The 17,579-nt window shown below is 30.7% G+C and overlaps 1 protein-coding gene across 1 annotated transcript in view; it reads left to right on the plus strand.

Annotated features, from left to right (window-relative positions):
- LOC139524791 (ATP-dependent RNA helicase DDX1-like) overlaps nt 1–17,579 on the plus strand; it is a 188,436-nt gene that overhangs the window by 30,250 nt on the left and 140,607 nt on the right. Inside the window, exons 18-19 of the mRNA XM_071319873.1 lie at nt 1,991–2,131; nt 2,670–2,744. Coding sequence (XP_071175974.1) covers nt 1,991–2,131; nt 2,670–2,744 — 216 coding nt within the window. The remainder of the gene's footprint in view (nt 1–1,990; nt 2,132–2,669; nt 2,745–17,579) is intronic.

Below are 17,579 nucleotides of genomic sequence, written 5' to 3' on the forward strand. Positions count from 1 at the left end.
TTATTTTTTTGCATTATTTATGGCAATAGTTAATAGAAATCACATTTTTGTCCATGTCAAATATTTGCAATGATAGATGCAGTCACAAATATCTGAAATGACAGTAACTGATTGTTAACATCCAGGGAAAAGTTGACCTTTGAAAGATGATGGACATTAGTATCGCTTTGTAAGAAACTGTTAACATGACAGTTACAACAACTTGAAACCTAGTACACATATTAATTATAGTGTGAAATTATGGCTTTGACACTAATTCACAGTTTGCTTGCTTAACATGGAAATAATATGTGAACAGAAAAAACATTGTTTTCCATGGACGCATATTGCTGTTTTATGGTTGAATTGTCAATATCCCTTCTCACAATCAATTTCAATAGATATAAGAAGATGTGGTATGGGTGCCAATGAGACTTTAGTCACAATTTGTAAAAGTAAACCATGATAGGTCTTAAGTTCAACACAGAGCTTTGGCTCACAACCAATAGGAAGCTTTAAAGAGCCCCAAAAACTGACATATGTATAACCATTCAAAAAGGGAAAACTAACGGTTTAATCTATATAAAAAAAAGCACTGATATAAACAACTATTTTGCATATTTGACCAAAATTCTGTTCGCAGGGTTGATTAACTCCCAAAAAAAATCATGACCCATTTAATTTAATTTGATGAAAAAAATCCAAAAAATACAACCATTTACTTGAAGTCATTTTCTGTGATTATTAATAGTTGTTGCTGAAATGCCATCCAATACACCTTATCCCTGATAAGGTGTATTCTTTTTGCCATTCTGAAAACAACAAATTAAGTTTAAAAGAAATTCATTGTGTTGTTCCATTATTATTAAATGTTTTTTTGAGACCTATTTTAATTTGACTTGTCGTCAAACATGGTGTAATTAAGGCTTGATTATGAAGTCCAGACACGCTGTAGCTAACAAAGTTTATTAACACTAAAATTCAATATGAGATGTTGTTTAGAAATCATTGAAAAGGTTAATTGAACTTTTTATTTGTTACAACACTACTATAAAACATGAATCAAGAAATAAAATAAAAAAGAGGAAATGACATATGCAGTTGCTTTTGGAAAATTATCAGTATCTAAATGAGTACATTGCTGCCTTTAGAACCTCTGAAGTATTGGGGTTAATGGATTTTACCCAAAGATCACCAAAGCATAGCATAATGATTTTCATTCTTTGCCTTTTTGAAAAATAAGAAATGTAATACGATTCCAGTGAAAAAATATCCACTAGAGTTCAAGAACTTACAGTCTTTTAACAATGAGTTAAACCCATAGTGTACAAAATGTTAGACGTAGAAATGAATAAATGGGAAAACAATTGAAACGGGTAAACCAACTACCTGATTTATACAAACATAAATATCTGACAGAAACCTACAACACCCACTAACGGATACACACCTGACAGGCCCCTCACACTGCTTATTAGTCATTCTGTCTTGTCATCCTGACAGGCCCCTTACACTGCTTATTTGTCATTCCATCTTTTCATCCTAACAGACTCCTTACGCTGTCTGTTAGTCTCGCTAATCATTCATCCACTCTTTATCAGGTTCAAAAATTTTGTTTGAGGTAGTTTCACATAGATTTTACAATTTTCTTGACAAGGAAATAAGATAATGTGAGGGTCGTGGTGTCCTATTGACACATTTTCTAGTTTGAAGTATTTGTGTAAAAAATAGTTTGTTCAATTAACTTGAGTTAAACTTTTGAAGTCTGTTTCATGGGACAGTTGTTCCAAGTCCCAGTTTGATTGTATACAGAAAATTAGAATGGCCATCAAAGCACACACATTTAATTCTCATTCTTTCCCACTCTCAAAAAAAAGACAAGTGCGTTTGTGTGTAAACAAAAGACATGTGTCTTCAGTTATAGACTATTTTCATATCATATGTTTGTGTGTGTAAAAGCCATAACTAGGATTTGGACAGCATTAACAACTAATGTTGTTTTATTATTTAGGATGGATTGCTGTCTTCCGGTTATGGTGACCTAATTAACCGATTACACGGACAGATTCCCAAGGTCACAAATGATGGGAAAAGATTACAGATGGTTGTTTGTTCTGCAACACTTCATTCATTTGATGTGAAAAAAATGGCTGTGAGTTAATGATATTTGAATATAATAATATATTGTTTTTACACACAAGGCTAAAGCAGGTAATCAACCAGCAGCGATTACCAGTAGTACTAGTGAAAAGATATTTTATCAAAAGCAGCTTACAAATAATCTACAAGGTCAAAGTGCAATTGATGGAGTTAGAACCCTTGATTTTTTAGATATTTCAATATTAATCAATTAAAAATGTATCTTTTAATAGTCAAATAGTCCAACTCAGGGGTAAAACATATATTTGTTCTATTTGAACAACGTGGTGTCAGATTAATATCTGAATGTTATAACCAATTGTAACTGAATGTCAGCTTATCTTAAAATGATCAGTGTTTCTATGTCCCCAGTATTTTCAAATAGTACCATGAGATTTTGAATAGTATATATTGTTCCCCTACAATTATAGCAACACATTTACAGTACATTTTATTAAAAAATATTTTCTGATAGTATAGGATGATGCAAATGCTGATTATGATCTGGCACAACTAAACTACAGTAATTTTTTTTTTATCTTTTTTAACAGGAAAGACTTATGTACTTCCCGACCTGGATTGATTTGAAAGGAGCAGATGCTGTCCCGGAAACTGTCCACCATGTGGTAAGACTTACATTTGTTTCGATATTCAATAAAAAAAAACTAGTGGCCAATGTCAAGTAGTTGAAGGAGCTCTGCATATTTTTTATACATTGGCATGCTGAAAGACCTGAAATTCTCTGGAAAATAGGAAAACATTTACATATAGGAGAGTCATGACATATAATGGTAAAATATCTAGTCAAATAACGTTTACTGTAATTTTTGGTGCATTAAGATAAAATGTAGATTTTTCTTCATGAAGATTTTTTATCAATTGGTTTTGATATATAACATTAAGTCCTTACCAAATATAACTGTGAAGGATTATTATTGAGACTTCTGACAAATCATAATTAGGATATTTTGTTGAATCATGATAAAATTGAAACCAATTTGATTCAAACGATGCATGAAGGTAAAGGGCATTCCTACCCTCATATACCTATACAATAAATCAAGTTTTCAGTTATAAAAAGTGTGTTATGTTCTAATAGAAAAGGAGTTGCAATTAAAGAGTTCAAATGTACATTGAAGAAGACATTATTTGAAAAATCTTGAATAGAAAACATTAGATACAAGATATCTTCTGCCATCTAATAGTGAATAATGATAGAGATGATACTTTTATTCAATGGGAAGTGTTATGGCATCAGTAGAGATTTATAAAGAGTCATTTGTATAATAAAAATTTAACTGTTGTCTGTAACATTAAAAGTGGCAATCAGTGTTACCAAGTTCTTATGGCATACAAATATTGCTTAACTGACTTGCCCTATGCTTATCTGTACAAAACTAAGGCAAGTTGGACATATTTAACCCCTTGTTTAATAACCTTTTATAATCAGGTATTTGGTAATGTACAAATCTTGCAAAACTAATATTTTATAGCTAACCATACAGTAGATTTTGCTCGTTGAAGGCTGTACATATAAATGCTTAAATCCACATCATTTGAATTCTTCTGGATAGTTCCCTCATTGGCAATCATATCACATTTCCTTATTTTTATACTGTCTGTTCTGCTAAATAGATATAGGAAGATGTGGTGTGAGTGCCAATGAGACAACTCTCCATCCAAATAACAATTTAAAAAAAGTAAACCATTACGGGTCAATGCAAGTCTGTTAAACTGACATTATACTGTGGGGTCATTATTAATCATTGGTAACCAACTTTTGGGGTTTTTCCTGGGTACAGCTGAACTCTGAATTTAAATGCTCCAACAATATACAAATTTTCTATCAGGTTTAATGCAGTATTTGGTAAAACTGGGAAATTACATATACAGGAAAAGACAAGTTTCTGCAATCCACCAAAATTGGAACCCACCAAAATAAATTAATCCACAGTATATCCTATTTTCTAGCAAAAATGACACAGCTCATGTCCTTTATGAAGTTGACCTTGAATCAGCTGTAATAAATTTTATAAAATGATCTTCTGTATATTTTTTTCTTCAAATTTGTATTTTATGAAGCGTCTAGTTTAATATTATTCACGCCATTAATCAAATGTTCAAAATTGATTGAGGCTTAAGTGTATTTAGTTTCACTTGCCTTGAACTGCCATTTTATTCATTGACATGATCTATAACAATCTGTACCCAGAGCTGCATCATTAATGCATTAATTCCATAAAACATCATGCTTTGAATAGCATGATGAACTCAAAAATAATACTGTTACCATTCAGAGAAACATGTTTAAATATGTAACTGTTTTACACTCAATGGATTTAAATCGTGAGATAGAAAAAAATATTTACAGCTTACTATGTGCAATATTATTAAAACTGCATTATTGCAATTAAAAAAAAATCACTAAAATTAAGGCATGTTAGGTGTGAGCCAAGGCTCCATGTTTAAGACCTATAATGCCAATATTAATGGTTTACTTTTATATGTTGTGACTTGGATTGAGAATTGTCTCATTGGCACTCATACTACATCTTATATCTATGGTCTTTTTGCACTTATTTTTGTTCCTAACTTGGCTTGTGGTATAATAATTTAACTATTTATATGACATATGGTAGTGCTTCCCTAGAACTAATTAATTCAAGTGTTGTTCATGAGACCATTTGTTACACCACAGTAGGTATGATGTGTTCTTTAAAGTTGCAATAACTTCTAATGGAAACTTTTAGGTGATGTTTATAGAACAGTTCAGTTTAATGAGTATGGTCTTATGACCTATTTAATCTAGCTTTTAAGACATTAAAACCAGTTTATAAGACTATTAATATCTATTATTTTTGTCTTAATGAGAATCTTACAAGATACTGAATAGCTCAAATTCTCCATTTGTAAAATTGAAATGGATTTTTATGGAATCTGAATGAAATTGGACACAAAGCTTTAGGATTAAGTTTCCAATTCAACATATGGAGATTAAAATAAAGTTAAGAAAGTTACACTACATTGATTCATTAATAGGTTTTAATGAAAATTGACAGAGATCGTTAAACAAAAGTAATTTGGTATTTTAATCTGGATCATAAGATGTAGAAACCTTATAACCATTGATTTCTACTACGTATTGTAATAAAATTGCTTTAAAGAGGAATACATTGTTTTTAATATAGCTATCTTGTCTTTTTATAACCATGTAATGTTATAAGCTGTCTTTATGTTTAACAAATGGCCCTACTGTCTGTCTCAAACTTTTTTTTAAAGGATTGTTTGATACTAAACAACTCATTAAACATTATGATGACATTTACTGTCAGTTCCTTGTAACTGGTCAGCTAAAGGATCATTCTTGTCAAGAAGTTTAATAAAAAATACTGGGAAAAAAAACTTATTGTTGTTTAAAACACAATTGCACAGAAATAGTTGAGATGCATTAATTAAGCAATTTCTTCTGAATTAGCTGTTTATCATGTTTGAGTTTAGATTTCAATGGGTTAAACAACATATCCAATCTAGCAGTGCATTAATTTTTTGTTTACAATTTAAAAAATATTTTTGAAGGTATAAAAAAAAGTAGACGATTTTTATATCATCTCTGAATTGCTTTATAAGATCAAGGTTTTTCTTTCATACATCAGAAGTTTTTTTTATCTCATTTACATGGTTCCTTACATTCAAAAGTCTTTCGTTTGTAGGTCAATTCCTCAGCTACCATAACTTCAAGTTATATTTTTTTACATGGAAATTTCTCAACAATTGAACAAATGAGAGATAATATAGAATCTTATTGTCATATGTAGCATGATAGATAATGATAAGCTGTCATGTCAGGAAGAAAGTTGTATATTGTGTAAATGTCAAGATATAAGAAAAATATCAATGACTTATCAGATTAAGATTGTTTTGACCATCACTCTCGGACGGAAATGTTTATTATGGATCAGGATGTCCTTTGTCATTAGAATATATATTGGAATTATTTGACTGACCATCATAGATTACCTTGTTATTTTATGTAATCCAATTTATCAAATGGATAAAATGTTTTGTTCGATCAATCATGTAAATTGTCCTTAATTTTGACAAATTGATGTCCAGCCGGGACAAATCAAAACGTTTCCGATTTCATGATCAAATGAAGACTTGCTTTAGTATGTATCAATATAGAGCGTGGTGACAAATGACAGATTGAAATGATTTCCGCTGGTCAGAATAACAAATTATTGTAATCGTATAACTGGTGTTGTACAGGAAACAAGATATTGTAGTTGTTAGATTGTCTGGACACATCACATGTTTCAAGTTGATTATCTACAATGACACAGGATATTAAACAGATTAATTTCACAGAATTTTATTATAAAATATCCTTTTTCACATTGCTACATGATGTAGGAGGCATAGATTATTAACATTAACCTCTTTTGAAATACAAAACAAAAGTTTTTGAATACTGCAGATTCATTAACATTTTTGACAAATCGTTGGAAACAAATTTTCACCGATTTTTTAGATACAGGGGAACCACGAATTTAAATGTTCAACAAATTACAAATTTTCTGAAAGAAATTGTATGCAGACTTTGCAAAAACTACGAAATCAAATTTTCATGAAAATGCAAGTTTTCGTCAATCCACGAAAATTGGTACCAACAAAAACAAATGAATCCACAGTAAGTGGCATATACCTGTAACTTAAGCCTTTTCTTAAATGCTGAATTTCATTAAAACATTTATTTCTAAGTCTCATGGAGATATAAAGATTTAATTCACCAAGAAAAGTCATATTTATTAGCATAGCATTCCTTGGGCAAGGGAAATAAATGTTTTATACAACTACTTATAGTTTCATTGAGTTCCTGAAAGATTTTTGAATTAGTTATTGTTATTACAGTAAATATTTCTTTAAAAAAAATAGTAATAATTTAAGGACATGCTATGATACAAATTAGTATAAAAAATAGAACTGACATTTCTTGATTAGAAAATAGTAATTATAAATGCTTTGCATATTACAAATTGTTTTTAAGGAAAAGGTTTAAGTTATGAACTGAGGGATGAATTGGGCTTGGAATTTAAAATAACTATGATAAGACTAGGAAAATCTAAATATTGTCATTGAAAGTTATTGTCTTCTAGGCTAATATTCTGGCCAAGATTTGTTAGTTTAATTATAGGGTATTTATCACTGATATATAATAGAAATATGGATATGATTATCAATGAGACAACTATCCACTAGAGACCAAATGATGTAAATGTTTTCAACTATAGGTCACTGAACAACCAGTTGTTCTCTATGAATCACTCCAATGGATGCAACTATAGATAGGTCACTGTACGGTCATTTGCTCTCTATGAATCACTCCAATGGATGCATGGGGAAATCACATTTTCTGTCATTTTCATCCGAATATTGCCCTAACATTACAGATGTAAATATTCAAATTAGAGTTAGACTAATAGGTAAATAAATCAAATTAACTTGTTTACTGAGCTTTTGTTATACTAGTAATACATTTATCTTGCAATCACAGTTAAGATCTTTGAAAAAATCTTGTTTATCAACTTTTTGTTTACAAATACATATGTTGTACAATCAAGTATTATTGCTGTAGATACTAAAGATTGTATTTTGATGAAAAATACTAAGGATCGTATTTTGAAGAAAAAATCAGAATCTTGCAAACGAGAATGACACCACTTAATTGGGTTGACAGCTTGTTTTTTGATAGATGAATAGAAATATTTACATTTTGGGTATTCAGCTGAATTGTCTCTTTAATGACCATAGATCTTGATCAGAATGACCTTCATACCTCATTCAACAGGTTGTTTTTTTTTAATTAGGAATACAAAGTTTTAATATTGTGATTCATTAATTAGAAATGGGCGACAAAATTATTATGAATATGTTGTTGAGAGATCTAACATATGAAACAGTGAGTGACACTTTTCTTTTGTACTGGTATGAGAATAACTCTCTTGATAAAGAAAATTATAGACCTGTAAGTGTGTTGCCATGTATTTCTAAAATTTATGAAAGAGCTATTCATGACCAACTAATGGAATTCTTAAATAAACATTTTCATCCTCTTCTTTCGGCATTTAGGTCAGGTTTTGGTTGCCAAACTGCACTTATTAAAATAATAGAAGACTGGAAAAAAGCTCTGGACGAGAACAAATTTATCGCTGCAATTTTCATGGATCTATCTAAAGCATTTGATTGTTTACCTCACGATTTACAGTGATCTTAATTTAGATAAAGTTGTTGAAAGTTTAGAAACTGATAGTTTAAATCTAATAAACTGGTTTTCTATAAATTTAATGAAGGCTAATCCTGACAAATTCCAGGCTATAGCCATTGGGAAAAAAACAAATAAACATAATTTGATATTTAATTTAAATGGAAATAAAATTTCTTGTGAAGAAAATGTTAAACTTCTTGGAATAACTATAGATTCGGACTTAAATTTTAACAATCATATTTCTTAAATATGTAAAAAGGCATCAAGACAATTAAATATTCTAAAACGTATGGGTAAATATTCAAACAGGCTAGGTAGGTTAACAGCATACTACTCATTCATACTTTCGAACTTTAACTATTGTCCAGTAATTTGGCACTACTGTAGTGAAAAAAATTCTTTTAAAATGGAAAAAATTCAAGAAAGAGCTCTAAGATTCATGTATGAAGATTATGATATTCCTTACGAAAAATTGCTAGAAAAATCTAAATTACCATCTTTAAAAATAAGAAGAATAAAAGCAATTGCAATAGAAACATTTAAAATAATTCACCAAAAAAGTCTGAGCTTCCTTCATGATTTGATTGATATAAAAATTAACAAGTATGATTTAAGATCACAGGAAACAGCAGTACTCCGAAGAGTTCGAACTACTAATTATGGCTTAAGATCGTTTCGCTATAATGCTGCACAAATCTGGAATGAGCTACCGAACCATTGTCCAGTGGAAACATCTTTCAACCAATTCAAAAAATTGCTACAAACATGGGATCCAAGTAACAGCTCATGCCAGTGCAGTGCATGCATATAGTGTGTATGCCTGTTTTATTTTACTTTTATTTTTTGTGTGACTACATGATTTGTGCAATCTTATTATTAACTTGTGCTATGTTTTAAGTGTACTATATGCTTTTAACTTATATATGTCATTATGGTATCTTACTATGCATTATATGTTTAAAATTGTGTTGTTTTCATGACTTTTGTATGTGTGTATTGTATTTTGTTATAAGTCGATTTGAAAAGCTCACTAGAGCTTGTGTTATGTAGTTTATTGAATATCGACTCTTAATAAAACTTTGAATGAATGAATGTATGCATATTGATATAAGTCTTTTAGGTGACGGGCACATCGTTTGCTCATGGCACAGCTCTTTATTTTATTAGCTGGGTTTTTTTTTTTTTGATAAATTCCCACAATGTCCTATTATTCATATCCCCAAAAAGTCATGAAATCATAAACATTACCAGTAATTTGAAAAGTTTATTATTAAAGTTGTCCATGGGACCTATAGGTTTATTGGTTGATTGAAGATTCTATCATAAAGATATTTGCCATTTTCCTTGATATGACTTTATAGATTCTGCATATGGAAATGGTAGATTTATGGTGTATCTGATTGGTCATAAACCAAATCATTTATAATATGCCAGATGAATTTATTTCCAACAAATGGTTGTAAAGAAACCATTTTACTCTAGCTTCTAATTAAATCAAACACTGTTTATAATTGTATTATGGCTATCAGAGAAATGGACTTGAGCCAACAGAAAATTGCTGATCAGTTAAATTGGGAAAAAAACATGTAATAGGATTTACCCAGCTTTGTATTTAGATGATGAAGTACATTGTCCTTGCAGGTCTATTTTTCTGATATAAAGCAGAGGTGAAAAGTTGACACATAATAGAGATTTATGCGAAGTCAGTCCTTACATAAAATCAAAACTCAAGAGGAGAACAAAAAAGACTTGAGTGTCGTACAAATTCTGAACTATGAATAAAAGATGAAATAGGGGCTCAATGAGGCAGCAAACCAACTGCACAGGGTGCAATCAACAGTTTTTTACGTGACGTCATTCTGTAATAGGGCATGTAATAGTGGACCCATCATGCAGAAGTCAGATATTCATAGTTATATAGATATCTATACATCAATGGAAAGATAATTCTATGAACTTTCTGAATAAATAAAAAAAAATCCAACATCTCTTGTTTAAACATGCAAATTGGTACAAGTTATCAGCTGGAAATTAGGCATTTTCCCCCTAAAAAACCTTAAAAACAGACCACCTTTGGACACACGGATCAGTAACCTGTGCATATATTTGAGATTTCTTATAATATGCATTTCGAAGAGCTTATCCGGCTGATTTAAGAAAATGTAGTTTCAGCCTACGTTCGCCTGCTCCGAAAGGAGCTATCTTACCTGACAAATCAAAGTGCTTTTTGCAACAGGTGAAAATCAGCTGTTTATGGAGTTGCCTCCCATATAGTAGGAAGTCACAAAAACATTTTTTTTTTTTTTAATCTTGACAAAAGTGGCATTTTAATTGAACTTCAATATATGTTTTTCACAGTGAACATAAAAAACAATCAACTTTTTCATTTAGTGGTATATAAATAGCAGGGAATTCCATCAGTATGTAAATCTCACTGGGGAAATACCCCTAGTTTTTAGTACGAAACTGTTTATAGCACCCTTAAGCAAAACCTTGTATGCGATATATAAAAAATTCTCAGCTTTTCTGAATCTGTACACTATACCAATTAAAATGATGTCTTACTTTAAGGATTGTGACCACAAATAGTGAAACTACAGCTCTTTTTTTATGTCGCGCGGTAGTGGCATATTGGCCAGTGGCAAACAGTTTAACTGGCAAATCCCAAACATTTCCTGTATCACATTTTCATCAGTTTTACAAAGAAAATAAATCATAAAATAGGGTTTCTTTTAAATAAATAGAATAAAAACTATGAAATAGGCATGAATAAAGTTACTTTAAATAGATTTTGTTCCTAGTACTATATGAACTAAGTTATAGCTGAGTTGAGAAAATATTGAAATAGTGTTTTTCTTAGGAATGGCATGTGTACCTTTTTGACTATAAAAAGTACCAAATATATATTATAATGAATAAAACTTTATGTAACACTGATCAGGAGTAAAGGTCAAAGTAGAAAAAATCTACACTTTTCATATGCAACTTTTGGTTCCAAATATATGAGAGATTGAATAAAAATATCATGACGTCGCAAAAAATTAAAAAACTTCAATATTCGCACAGAGTCTGGTTTTCTTATATCTGGTTGCTATGTACAAATCTGTAATATTTGCATTAAATATACCAAACTGATGCTTTTAAATTAATGTATACAAGCCGTACAATATTTTTCAGAATTATTTTACTCCATTCGCAAACACATTTCTATGCTAAAACATCACTAATATTTTGTATTTGTCCCTTAAGGGTGCAATCAACAGTTTTTTACGTGACGTCATTCTGTAATAGGGCATGTAATAGTGGACCCATCATGCAGAAGTCAGATATTCATAGTTATATAGATATCTATACATCAATGGAAAGATAATTCTATGAACTTTCTGAATAAATAAAAAAAAATCCAACATCTCTTGTTTAAACATGCAAATTGGTACAAGTTATCAGCTGGAAATTAGGCATTTTCCCCCTAAAAAACCTTAAAAACAGACCACCTTTGGACACACGGATCAGTAACCTGTGCATATATTTGAGATTTCTTATAATATGCATTTCGAAGAGCTTATCCGGCTGATTTAAGAAAATGTAGTTTCAGCCTACGTTCGCCTGCTCCGAAAGGAGCTATCTTACCTGACAAATCAAAGTGCTTTTTGCAACAGGTGAAAATCAGCTGTTTATGGAGTTGCCTCCCATATAGTAGGAAGTCACAAAAACATTTTTTTTTTTAAATCTTGACAAAAGTGGCATTTTAATTGAACTTCAATATATGTTTTTCACATTGAACATAAAAAAACAATCAACTTTTTCATTTAGTGGTATATAAATAGCAGGGAATTCCATCAGTATGTAAATCTCACTGGGGAAATACCCCTAGTTTTTAGTACGAAACTGTTTATAGCACTGTTTATATTCACTGTGTGAAACAAAAGCAAATAATTTTGAAGGTTAACATATGACCCTGAACAATTGACAAGCGTTCATGTCATATGTCCAGCTTTTAGAATAGTCTAAAAGAGAAATGAGTAAATTTTTCAGAGCCTAAACTAAAGGCCTTTCTGTGTTAATTCTTTCAGCACAATGATCATTAACTCCCACTTAAAAACCAACCAATGTGAATACTGGATTTAAAGTTTTTTAGGACAAACTTTGTACTCCCAGTGATGAGTAAAAGTTTTATAACCAAAATCCCAGGTTTGTCATCAAGATTAATTTCTTTAAAGGTAAAAACCCACTGAGAATTAAATAAAGACAAGTATTGATGAGATTTCTAATATTTTAATTAAGGGAACAAGTTTCTTTTATTACATAGATATAAGAAGATGTAGTACGAGTGCCAATGAGACAACTATCCATCCAAGTCACAATTTATAAAAGTAAACCATTATAGGTCAAGATACGGTCTTCAACTCAGAGCCTTGCTCACACCGAACTGCAAGCTATAAAGGGCTAAAAAAATGACTCTTGTTGAACTATTCAGTTGTGGAAACCAAGGATCTATTATCGATATAAAAAACAAGAAACAAGAAACATCAACAAACGACAACTACTGAACATCAGATTCCTGACAGGATAGGTGCAAACAATTTCAGCGAGATTAAACGTTGTCATAGGTACCAACCTTCACCCTTATCTGAAACAATAGTGTGACATCACAAATACCCAATTCATTTCACTCTCTTTGGATTTACTCATCCAGAGATCTAACCCACAACCTACCAAACACTACATTAGAACCTTGAGGTGGTTGAATCTCCCCAATACACTCTAATTAAAAGGAACTATATTCGTGGATAATGAAAAGCGGGGTCATTAATTGTGGTCTTGGGCCTGAACTCTCAGTGCTAAATCTCATTATAACAGAAAGTTGGGATATTTTGTACACATTGCAAATCGGGTAATAATTAACTAATATGTATTTCTTATCTTTAAATGAAACTGTTTTAGAAAATAATGTTTTTGCATTCACAAGTATGTTAAATTAGTTCTGAAACAACATATCTGGGAATGTTGTGATGTTATTTATGTAATAGACTTTGAAACAGAGATATTTATAGATATTTACTGAAAAGGAAATTGATATTAGAAATAAAACAGTTTTGGTGAGGACAAAATCATTTCCTGCTTGTCACTGTAAACTCGCAGTTAGCTGCCGTTGGGTTGTACTATTACATCATCAATTAGGTTGGTGTCGACTGGTTTAATATAAAAGAGTTTCATTAAAGTTGTAAAATTCTGTTAATGAAAAAATGAGGGAATTAAAAACAGGCATGTTTGAATTTAATTAATTTTTATACGACCGCAAATTTTGAAAAAATTTTCGTCGTATATTGCTATCACGTTGGCGTCTGCGTCGTCGTCGTCGTCGTCGTCGTCGTCGTCGTCGTCGTCGTCCGGCGTCCGAATACTTTTAGTTTTCGCACTCTAACTTTAGTAAAAGTGAATAGAAATCTATGAAATTTTAACACAAGGTTTATGACCATAAAAGGAAGGTTGGTATTGATTTTGGGAGTTTTGGTCCCAACATTTTAGGAATAAGGGGCCAAAAAGGGCCCAAATAAGCATTTTCTTGGTTTTCGCACCATAACTTTAGTTTAAGTTAATAGAAATCTATGAAATTTTGACACAAGGTTTATGACCACAAAAGAAAGATTGGGTATGATTTTGGGAGTTTTGGTTTCAATAGTTTAGGAATAAGGGGCCAATAAAGGGCCCAAATAAGCATTTTTCTTGGTTTTTGCACAATAACCTTAGGTTAAGTAAATGGAAATCTATGAAATTTAAACACAATGTTTATGACCACAAAAGGAAGGTTGGTATTTATTTTGGGAGTTTAGGACCCAACAGATTAGGAATTAGGGGCCAAAAAGGGACCCAAATAAGCATTTTTCTTGGTTTTCGCACTATAATGTTAGTATAAGTAAATACAAATCTATGAAATTTAAACACAAGGCTTATGACCATAAAAGGAAGGTTGGTATTGATTTTGGGAGTTTTGGTCCCAACAGTTTAGGAAAAAGGGGCCCAAAGGGTCCAAAATTAAACTTTGTTTGATTTCATCAAAATTGAATAATTGGGGTTCTTTGATATGCCGAATCTAACTGTATATGTAGATTCTCAACTTTTGGTCCCGTTTTCAAATTGGTCTACATTAAGGTCCAAAGGGTCCAAAATTAAACTTAGTTTGATTTTGACAAAAAATGAATCGGTTGGGTTCTTTGATATGTTGAATCTAAAAATGTACTTAGATTCTTGATTATTGAAGTTTTTTTGGTCCAGTTTTCAAATTGGTCTACATTAAGGTCCAAAGGGTCCAAAATTAAACTTTGTTTGATTTCATCAAAAATTGAATCCTTGGGGTTCTTTGATATGCCAAATCTAACTGTGTATGTAGATTCTTCATTTTTGGTCCTGTTTTCAAATTTCAAATTCTACATTAAAGTCCAAAGGGTCCAAAATTAAACTAAGTTTGATTTTAACAAAAATTGAATTCTTGGGCCTCTTTGATATGCTGAATCTAAACATGTACTTAGATTTTTGATTATGGGCCCAGTTTTCAAGTTGGTCCAAATCAGGATCTAAAATTATTATATTAAGTATTGTGCAATAGCAAGTCTTTTCAATTGCACAGTATTGTGCAATGGCAAGAAATATCTAATTGCACAATATTGTGAAATAGCAAATTTTTTTTTAATTAGAGTTATCTTTCTTTGTCCAGAATAGTAAGCAAGAAATATCCTATTTGTGCAATAGCAAGAATTTTTTTTAATTGGAGTTATCTTTCTTTGTCCAGAATCAACTTAAATCTTTGTTATATACAATATACAATGTATATACACTTTTTACTACCAACTGATAAATTTAAATAATCTTTACCATTCAGTGATAACAAGCAGTTTTTTTACATCTTAATATTTTATGATGTATTTAAATGAGTAGTTATTGTTGCAAACTCCATTAGAAATTTGAATTGATATCAGTTTTGAAAAAGGGAAACGGGGATGTGAAAAAAAAGGGGGGGGGGGGGTTAAATTTTTCTCATTTCAGATTTCATAAATAAAAAGAAAATTTCTTCAAACATTTTTTTGAGAGGATTAATATTCAACAGCATAGTGATTTGCTCAAAGGCAAAAAAAACCTTTTAAGTTCATTAGACCACATTCATTCTGTGTCAGAAACCTATGCTGTGTCAACTATTTAATTTTAGATTTAAAAAGTTTGAAGAAGAAATCTTTAATTGATTTGTAAAATCTTGGCATTTGTTTTGTGTAAAAAAAAACCATGTAATGTCAAAAATTTGATCACAATCCAAATTCAGAGCTGTATCATGCTTGAATGTTTTGTCCATACTTGCCCCAACTGTTCAGGGTTCGACCTCTGCGGTCGTATAAAGCTGCGCCCTGCGGAGCACCTGGTTTTACATGTAAACAAGTTGTGTCTTCAATTAAATGATTAAAATTTCATGTATATGTAGAAATTTAATTCTTACATATGAATAAAACTTCTTGTTTACAGCAAAATCTACCAATCTCAAAATGTTTTATAAGGTACAAATACTATGATGCTGAAAGCAGAATTTTATCTTTGAATAAAAATCAGTTTGCACTTTTAGAATTAAAGCGTGCATATCCTTTCATAAAATCTAATAATATTGAATAAGCATTCTAGTGGTAGTTTTCATCACTATACATATAGTCTTTTCTCCTTGTGTATATTATATATATGTAATATTGTATATAAGAATTGAATGCTTCTTTTTGTAAACTTATTGGGGTGTAAAAGCGTTGACCGAAGTACATTTTGTATGAAGCGCTTCATACTAAAAATGTGTGCACGGTCAACGCTTTTACAACCCTATAAAGTTACAAAAAGAAGCATTCAATACTTATAATTACATTTTTTAGCTATGATCATGAAAACACGAATTTTATATATTTTTTTTGTTTAATTCACCTGTGCACTTTATTGTTGGACCACGTGTTATCATGAATGAAAAGTTGTATTGAGCAATGCAACTGCTTACGGAATAACATGTGATGTGCAGTTAGCTAATCAGAATAAAGTATTATAATGAAACATACATCTAATGTAATTATTAATGTATAAACAATGATGCAGCCTATTTTGATTTATCAAGAAAACTACATTTAGGATGGGTACCGAGGATCTGGTAAAGGAAGCAAGCATTGTAGCCTCTGGTCATTGTGTCTGTCACATATAATGTCAATGGATAATGTTGATTGGTGGCCTTTCGGCTGTTGTTTGTTCTATGGTTGGGTTGCTGTCTCTGACATATTCCCTATTTCCATTCTCAATTTTATTTATCTTTGTTTTGAAAAAGGGACAGGGTGGGGGTTTGTTTTAAGATTTCCTTTTTTATAAGGGCTGTTCAAAGCATTTAAAAATATTGAATAGGGACTTACCCATTTCTTGATGATAAAACATTGAACTTTAGATGTCTCTCTTAGGGACTTTGTGTATTTTGACTGCTGTCTTATTGATATTTTAATTTATCATTTAAAGTTAGTACATGGGTGCTTTAACAGATATTCTCTATAAAATTGTTGGTTGAATTTATAAACTATACTTGCCTAAATGTATTGCAATTTTGGTCTTGAAAAATAAATTGATATTTTACAGTTATTGAAGACAATTTATTGACCAGTAAATATCTTTTGATTTTTTGTTCATTTATTTTTGAGACCTCATTGAAGTACAAGCATCTCATTTTATTCACATGAAGATATAATGACACTATACTTATTTCAATCATTGCTTGAGAACAATCTTTTAAGCGTTATTTGAAGACATAAATATAAATACCGGACTTTGATACTGGTATCAAATTTGTAGACATAAGCAATTACATGAAAAAGATACATGTATGAAATTAGCAGACATATGTAATTACCTGAACGAGACATTTGTATGAAATAAGGCACTCATGATTACATGTAACAGGAACTGAAGTAGTATTACATACGATGATCACAGACATTTGATGTCATGTGAATTCTTCATATTTTTAAATGAGACTATGATTACCAGTGTACTGTCTTTGTGTTGAATTACCTTCTATTTAAATATTTCTTATTCCAGACCAATTACATGTAATTCGTATTTATATAAGACAACTTTTTTGCTAGGTTCAGTATGTTTGTTCCTTATAGCAGTGTTAGAGTCTTTTATTATTGTATTGCCT

The sequence above is a fragment of the Mytilus edulis genome, chromosome 5, assembly GCF_963676685.1.
Source record: "Mytilus edulis chromosome 5, xbMytEdul2.2, whole genome shotgun sequence".
Classification (NCBI taxonomy): Eukaryota; Metazoa; Mollusca; class Bivalvia; order Mytilida; family Mytilidae; genus Mytilus; species Mytilus edulis.